Genomic DNA, 9,001 nt, shown 5'->3' with positions numbered 1-9,001 from the left:
TTGAATTGCCTGCTAGTTGCTACCCGTTGTGGTTCTCACTTACTACACGGGTCCATTGATGTCATTATTTGAAATAACTGGGGACCTAATAGACCATTTGTTTTTTTATGGAACGGCATCTAAATAAGGAAAGTGAACAGTATTGCATTTGGTGTTCACATTTAAAGCATGTATTTTCAATTAAAAAAAAGCCTTTATTATTTCATCTATTTACTATTTTTTAACCTATTTTTATGCATTTTTTTCATCCATCCTTTTTAATTGTAAAATTTCTGTAATCGTGTATCCAGTTTTCAACGATTTTTTGTTATTTCACGTATTGCATGTGATCCCATATTTTTTGTGTGATGAAGAGGGATAATGGTCTCAACTTTGCCTTTTTGCATGTATTGGTTGCTTCCATTACTTAGACATATTTCCAAAGTAATGTTTGCTATATTCATGGGTAAGGAACCCATAGTGAAAAACTGTAATTAATTAACTAAGTTTTGCATATTTGATCTTCGAGATGTGATAAACATATTTAGTTGGGTAGACACTAACAATTTTTTTTTTTTTTTATATTTATACGGAGAAATAACAAAGATTTAAACCTAGACTGCCAACCTGGCGGCCTGGGACCCATCCCACTACGACAGCCCCCTTCGGGGCTTGCAGAAATTAAGGGTGGCACGACGAAACAAAGGTGCGTGCGACCAACTCACTAAATAAATAAATAAAGCTTTCCCATCTCTCCAAGACAGAAAAAAAAAAAAGAATAATAATTTATTACTGGTTCTTAAATCTTAAGGACAACGATGGTTCTCTGGTTGTTGTTGATGATGATGACGTTGTGTGATCCTGTTGTATGATCGCCCTCTTAAAGGAAGGAGACCGAGGTCTCGTCTTCTCGTACGTGTGCAGCTCTGCAGCTTCGGCATCTCCATCTCCTCGCACGTGCGATTGGACGACGTTCTATTTTCTCCGCCTCTTTCAAACCCTAGAAATGTTGCCAAACACAGAGGAGGAAAGAAATCGATGAAATTGAAGGTGAAAACCTCAGGTACTTATCGTCGCCTTTTTTTGGTGCATTTTGGTGATTTTTCTGGGTTTTGGTTCGCTTAGCGTCGCCGGAGGATGCCGGGATCGGAAATGGAGGAAATCGGGGCGGAGCTGTGGTTTTCGTGACGAAACTTGAGCGTTTTCTTGTTTCTTTGTTTTTTCTCGTTGTTCGTTCGATCTGTAGGGTTTTCGGTTCGATTGAGGGAGTTTAGGGCGGTTTGTTTCTTGCTCGGGCCCGATGGTTTTGTGAGTTGCGAGTGAGATCTTCGTGTGCGGGGTGGAATCGCGGCGGGTGCATGAGCGGGTTTCGGAGCGGCGGAGATTGAATGCAGAGGAGCCGGAGAAGGCCGCTTTAGGATTGTGCGGGAGCTGCCGATGGCCGATCTTACTGGGAACGGCGCTGTGGAGAGGGATGTCGAGCAGGTACACGCGTGTGCTTGTTCTTTTGCCTATATTTCCCCCTGTTTTTTTGGCGGTTGTTCTTGTGTTTTTTTTGGGTTAATTTTCCGGTTTTCTGTCGCCTGAGAAATCTGGACAATGTGTGTGGATTCTCTTGTTAAATAGGGAGAACTAAAGATGGTTTTTCGTGATTGCTATGAGTTTTGTTTTGATTTTCCGGGTTGTTGAATTTACTTCTTGTAAATTGGATCCATGAAAACATGGAATTCTCATCTCAGGAGTGGGTTGGTGTGGTGAGCAAATGGACTATCAGCCAATATAAATTTCCACAGTATTATGCTGGGTTGTGGATTGTCATTGTTAAAAAACAGTGGTATTAAGATTGGTAACGTGAAGATGAAGAATCGGGGAAATTGGTGGCATTGAACATGTGATGAGTAGTGCAACTTTTTTTTTTCTTTCCCTCCCTGAACATTTTTTATCTTCCTTTGTTAAAACCAATGAATAAATATCAATTTGTAGCATTTAGCATCTGTTTAATTTCTTTTCATTTTTTATAATTTCGACTGTTTGATCTAAGGAAGGCTACTGAAGTTGCAAAAGTGGAATCTGATAATTTGAAGTGATAACACAGCACTAGAGCATCAGGTTTGATTGTCTAGGGGGAAGAGGCATCGTTTCTCCAGTTTCATAAGTTTAGTTTTCCAGTTAGAAATTGTTCAAGACACGTAAGACATGAGCTTTTAGAAAACTTGAACTTGTTGATTTTCCACGAATAAAGGTGGTTCTTTTTTCATCATAGATCTGCCATATCTTGTGATGATAGCACTTAACAAATGAAGCCATGCAAAATCATAGACCTACTATTGGAAAAACCACATGCCTCTTTATTGGATGCATTTGGAGGAGACAAAAGAAAAAAAATCAAGTAGTTAGTTATGTGAAAGTATCTTCAACAAGATACTAAGATAAAGACCTTAATATTCTTGATAAATATGTGCACACATGCACAATAAGAACACTTGTGCATAAAAGCACAAAATCACAAACTCTCACAAATGCACCAAAGGCATACAAATAAATATTCGAACTTTATTAGAAGCTTGGGCTTTGTCTCAAAGCTATAAGTATACAAGGGGGAAGAAGTCCCTATTTATAACCAAACAAGGAGAGGGGGCTCCCAAGAGAGTCGTTGGGAGCCCCCAACGACTCTTTGGGGAGCCTCCCTATGGTGCACAAAATATAAAAAATAAAAGGAAAAGAAAGAAAAAGAAAAAGAAAAAGAAAAAGAAGAAAAATAAAAGAATTAAAAAAAGTTACAATCATATTCCAAAATGGAATATGCGTAAAATAGGTATTTACAGAAATACCTTTTTTGAGAAAAAAGAAATATATAAATATATTTATATATATAGATAGAGATACATATACATATATACATAGTATATATGTCTCTCTCTCTCTCTATATATATATATATACGAGATTACAAGGTTGATACATAATTTAACACCCCCCCCAAACTTAGGGCATGATGACTGAAAGTTTGCCAAGAAGAAAGTTGAATCGATGTGCATATAAGGCTTTAGTGAAAAAGTTTGCCAACTGATATTCTGAAGTAACATAAGGTAGATCAATGACTCCTTTTAGATAGGCTTCACGAACATAGTGACAGTCCATTTCAATGTGCTTAGTTCGCTCGTGTAAAGTATGATTTTTGGCAATATAAATTGCACTTTTGTTATCACAGCCCCTTCAATAGTGATCCCCATGTCTTCAAGCAGCTGATAGATCCATACAATTTCCATGGTAGTAGTTGCCATGACACGATATTCGGCTTCAGTTGATGATAGAGACACTTTTTGTTGCTTCTTACATCTCTACGAACTCAGTGAGTCTCCTAAGAACACACAAAAACCAGTGGTGGAGTGATGGTTATTTGGGTCACCTCCCCAATCAGAGTCAGTGTAAGCAATTAATTTTAAATCAGAAGAAGAGGACAATAAAACTTCCTTATTTAGAGTACCCTTTATGTATCTTACGACTCGCAAGATGACACTCATGTGGACGGAAGTTGGTGCATGCTGAAACTGGTTTGCAGTATGGACTGCATGAGAGATATCTGGTCTGGTAATACTCAGATACATTAATGAACCAACAAGCTGTCTGTAGGGAGTAGGATCTGAAAGGGGACCACCACCATCAATCTTCATTTTAGCTCCTACTATAGTAGGATTTTCACAAACCTTTTCATCTGTAATACCTGATCTGTCAATGATCTCAGAAGCAAGCTTAGTTTGAGATAAGAAATACCCTCTATGAGAGTATGCTACTTCAATACCCAAAAAATAAGTCAGAAAACCCAGATCAGACATTTCAAACTTATCTTTTAAAATTGATTTTATGCTCTTAACCCCTTTAGAATCACTACCAGTTATGAGCATGTCATCCACATACAACAGTAAGATGACAATACCGACATTGGATTTTCTTACAAACAAAGTAGTATCAGTAAAACAGGATAAAAAACCATTTTCTATCATTACGGAATTAAACTTATCATACCAAGCCTTGGGGGTTTGTTTCAAATTATAAAGTGCTTTTCGAAAGCGAAACACCTTTCCTTTAGGAGTCTCCATTCCAGGAGGAGCATCCATATACACTTCTTCATTTAGATCTTCATTTAAAAAGACATTCTTAACATCCATTTGATAGATGCTTCATTTGTTGATTGGGGCAACAATTATAAGACATCGGACAGTAACCATCCGAGCTACTGGAGCAAAGGTTTCCTCATAATCAATCTTATATTCTTGACTATACCCCTTTGCAACCAGTCGAGCCTTATATCTCTCGAGAGATCCATCACTCTTAGTCTTAACCTTAAATACCCATCTACACCCTATTGTTTTCTTACCTTTAGGAATGTCTTGAAATTTCCATGTCTTGGCTCTTCTCAGAGCTCCGAGTTCATTTTCCATTGCGGCTATCCATTCTGGACATTTTGTGCTTCACCAAAGTTTCTAGGTTCTATATAAGAATGAATGGCGCTTAGACAGGCTCTATGTTTAGGTGAAAATGATTCATATGAGATGAACCTAGAAGGAGTTTTTCTATGTCTTTCGGTCCTACGAAGGTTCTACTGACTTTGAGGAGCAGTTCTACTAGCATCATCATATCTTTCAACGACACTTCTGAAGGTGTTTCTATCTCTATGAGTATAGATGATGGGATCCCTAGGAGGTTCCACATCGACATGTTGAGGAAATGGAGAGGTCACAGGACTGGTTTCCCTGGTTTCATTATCACTTGAGTCATTCTGATTTGACTCATCATCACTAGTATCATCACTTTCAGTTAACAGATCAAATAAAAAAGAATAATCTACGTTTTCGTCATTAGATTCAAGGTTTTCGAAACCACTAAGATTTTCCAAAAAACTTATATTTCTAGAAACATATAATTTGTCATTTTTAACATCATAACATCGAAAACCCTTTTGGGTTTCGGAATAACCAAGAAAGGCGCAAGGAATGACCTTTGAGAAAAATTTGTTGTTTTTATCAGTAAGAACAAAACATTTACATCAAAAAACCCTTAACTTGCTATAATCAGGTTCTTTCTCATACAATTTTTCAAATGGGAAAATCTTGTTCAAATTTTTTGATGGAAGTCTATTTATGAGATAGACGAATGCAAGGGCTGCCTCAGCCCAGAGTTTTTTTGAAATATTTTACGAAATAAGTAAGGTTCTAGTTGTTTTAATGCTACGCCTATGCTTTCGTTCAACTAACCCTTTTTGTTGTGGGGTTTTAGGACATGATTTTTGATGGAGGATACCATAACTTTCAAGATAACTCTTGAATTCGTTTGAAAGGTATTCACCACCAGAGTCGGATCTAAGAATTTTTAAACTTCCATTGAATTGGTTAAAAACCATCATATGAAAAGTTTTAAAAGTTGAAAGCACTTCATGTTTATGTTTAAGAAAATATATCCAACAAAATCTAGTGTAATCGTCCACAAAAATCACATAGTACGAGAATCCTCCTTTAGATATCATAGGAGCCGGACCCCATACATCGGAATGAACAATTTCAAAGGGTTTTGTTGTAAACATGGATCTTTGTGAAAAAAGTATACTTTTCATTTTCCCAAGAATACATTCATTACATACAAAATCCTCTTTGCAAAGATGTTTAATAAAAGGTAAATAAGAGATTTTAACAATGTTGGGATGTCCCAGTTTCTTATGCTATACATGAATATCTTTGTTTTGAGCAACAACAACAACAACAACAACAACAACTACGCCTTCATCCCAAAACAATTGGGGTCAGCGATATGAACCAAAAAAGAAATTCATTTTGGGTCTTCCACATGAATCCTTTTCCTCCAATCATTTCTATCCAACGCCATGTCCTCGGTGAGGTTCAAAGCATTCATATCCTTTCCTATCATCTCCATCCAAGTCTTCCTAGGCCTACCCCGACCTCTTTTAACTAATATATTTTCCCATTTCTCCAACCTTCTAACTGGAGCATCATTAGGCCTTCGCCGAATATGTCCAAACCACCGTAAACGATTCTCTCGCATCTTATTTTCAATGGGTGCAACACCTACCTTCTTACGTATCTCTTCGTTCCGAATCTTATCTTTTATTGTATTTCCACACATCCATCTAAGCATCCGCATCTCAGCTACATTCATTTTTTGAATATGATGTCTCTTGGCAGCCCAACATTCTGTACCATATAGTAAAGCGGGTCTAATAGTCGTCCTATAAAACTTTCCCTTCAACCGCAATGGCATTCTACGATCGCACAGCACTCCAGTAGCACTTTTCCATTTCATCCACCCAACCTTTATCCTATGATTTACATCTCCATCAATTTCTCCATACTTTTGAATGATGGATCCCAAATATTTGAAATAATCATTCACCGGTATATCTTGCTCACCAAGCTTCACTACACTCCCATCACTACTTCGTTGCTTACTAAACCGACATTCCATATATTCAGTCTTACTCTTACTCAACTTAAAACCTCTAGCTTCCAATGTCTGTCTCCATAATTCTAACTTAGCATTAACCTCAGCTCTAGACTCATCAATCAAAACAATATCATCAGCAAACAACATACACCATGGTACATTTTCTTGAATTGATCTCGTAAGCTCATCCATCACTATCGCAAATAGGAAAGGGCTTAAAGCAGATCCTTGATGTAACCCAACCGTTATCGGAAAATTGGTTGTCACCCCTCCACAAGTGCGGACATTGGTTACTACTCCTTCATACATATCTTTAATTATACTAATGTACTTGAGAGAAACACCTTTCTTCATCATTGTCCACCAGAGAACGTCCCTAGGTACTCTATCGTATGCCTTCTCTAAATCAATAAAAACCACATGCAAATCTTTGTTCCTCTCTCTATATCTTTCAATAAGTTGTCTAAGAAGATGTATAGCTTCCATAGTTGATCTTCCAGGCATAAAACCAAATTGATTCTCCGATATCATGACAACCTTCCTCAACCTAGACTCAATCACCCTCTCCCAAAGTTTCATAGTATGACTTATGAGTTTTATACCACGATAGTTTGTGCAATCTTGTATATCACCCTTATTCTTATATAAAGGCACCAAAGTACTCTTCCTCCACTCATTAGGCATCTTATTTGTTCGCCAAATCAAGTTAAAAAGATTTGTCAACCATTCTAAACCTTTCTCTCCCAAGCATTTCCAAGCCTCGATAGGTATACCATCTGGGCCAACTGCCCTTCTTGATTTCATTTTCTTCAAAGCCTCTGCAATTTCTTTCTTTTGAATCTTGCGCATGAAGTCACGATTTATCTCATGAAAAGGAATGGAGAAGTCTCCAAGATCTTGAGCATGACTATCATTAAATAGCTTATCAAAATAATCTTTCCATCTCTCCTTAATCTCCTCATCTTTGACTAAAACCCTTTGCGTTTCATCTTTGATACATCTAACCATACCCAAATCCTTCGATTTCCTATCTCTCATCTTTGCAAGCCTATAAATATCCTTCTCGCCTTCTTTGGTATCCAACTTGTCATAAACCTCCTTATATACCTTAGCCCTCGCGTTTCGAACAACTTTTTTAGCTTCCTTCTTTGCTATCATATACTTCTCCAAATTCTCATTATCATGACTCTTACTTAGATTTCTATAACACTCTCTTTTAACCTTAATAGCTAATTTGACATCCTCGTTCCACCATGATGTATCCTTACCTAGTGGTGCACCGCCTTTAGACTCACCCAATACCTCCTTAGCTACTTTTCTCATACCACCCGCTATCTTATTCCACATTGATTCTTAATCCTCCTCGAGACACCAATCAACTTCCTTAACTACCTGCTCTACAAACATTCCTTGTTTAGCTCCTTTCAGTGCCCACCACTTAATTCTAGGATCTATCCTATGTCTATCCCTTTTGCGGCATTGTCTAATTCTAAGATCTAAAATTAAGACTCTATGTTGTGTAGCTACACTTTCTCCTGGTATAACCTTACAATCGATGCAACAACCCCTATCTCTCTTTCTAAGTAGGAAAAAATCTATCTGACTCGTATTAACCCCACTTTTAAATGTTACTAGGTGAGACTCCCTCTTCCTAAACCAAGTGTTTGCTAAGATCATATCATAGGACAAACAAAAATCTAAAATCCTTTCTCCACTTTCATTTCTTTCTCCTATACCATAGCCTCCATGGATATTCTCAAATCCATCCCTACTAATGCCTACATGTCCATTAAGGTCACCGCCGATGAAAAGCTTTTCTCCATAAGATGTCTCTTGTACTACTCCATCTAAATCTTCCCAAAATTGATGCTTAATGGAATCATCTAAACCTACTTGAGGTGCATAAACACTAATAATATTAATAATATCCGTACCTAATACTAATTTAATAAGTAAAATTCTATCACCCTTCCTACGGACCTCAACTACATTATCTATAAACTGACGACTCATAACAATCCCTACTCCATTCCTATTCCTATTTATTCCTGTATACCAAATCTTATATCCCCAAGGTTCTATCACTTTAGCTTTCTCACCTACCCATTTGGTCTCTTGAAGACATAAAATATCCATCTTTCTCCTACACATAACATCTACTAACTCTACCAACTTACCAGTTAAAGACCCTATGTTCCAAGTGGCTAACCTAATTTTATGGTCTTGGACTAACTTCTTTACCCCCACCCGTCCAACAAAGTGAGGGAACCCTTGCCTATTTGACACCACACCCGGGCGCCGGTGTGACGCGTCGCTTCTGGGCGACGACCTAGCAACCCTTGCACATTTATCACTGCCTCCGGGCCTAGAGAGTACAGCGCGTCGCTCAGTAGGGAACGCCCCAACGAAATTCTCATATTGGTTCATTTTCATAGGATATGACAAAGTTTTTATGCTGGCTGTCACAGGCCTACCGCAACCCTCCTCCTTTATCCGGGCTTGGGACCGGCAGTGTATAACTACCGCAACTCTTTGTTTTGAGCAACATTACAAAATTGATTCTTGG

General features: G+C 37.9%; 1 protein-coding gene across 1 annotated transcript in view; it reads left to right on the top strand.

Moving 5' to 3' along the window:
* The first annotated feature begins 902 nt into the window (after window positions 1-902).
* LOC149843707 (PH, RCC1 and FYVE domains-containing protein 1-like) overlaps window positions 903-9,001 on the top strand; it is an 89,447-nt gene continuing 81,348 nt past the window's right edge. The window contains exons 1-2 of the mRNA XM_090000034.1: window positions 903-1,042; window positions 1,226-1,464. Coding sequence (XP_089856160.1) covers window positions 1,417-1,464 — 48 coding nt within the window. The 5' untranslated portion in view covers window positions 903-1,042; window positions 1,226-1,416. The remainder of the gene's footprint in view (window positions 1,043-1,225; window positions 1,465-9,001) is intronic.

Source organism: Nuphar pumila, chromosome 3 (assembly GCF_984573655.1).
Source record: "Nuphar pumila chromosome 3, dmNupPumi1.hap1.1, whole genome shotgun sequence".
In the NCBI taxonomy this organism is placed as follows: domain Eukaryota; kingdom Viridiplantae; phylum Streptophyta; class Magnoliopsida; order Nymphaeales; family Nymphaeaceae; genus Nuphar; species Nuphar pumila.
The sequence above is the reverse complement of the archived record's forward strand: the minus strand, read 5'-3'. Positions and strand labels throughout refer to the sequence as shown.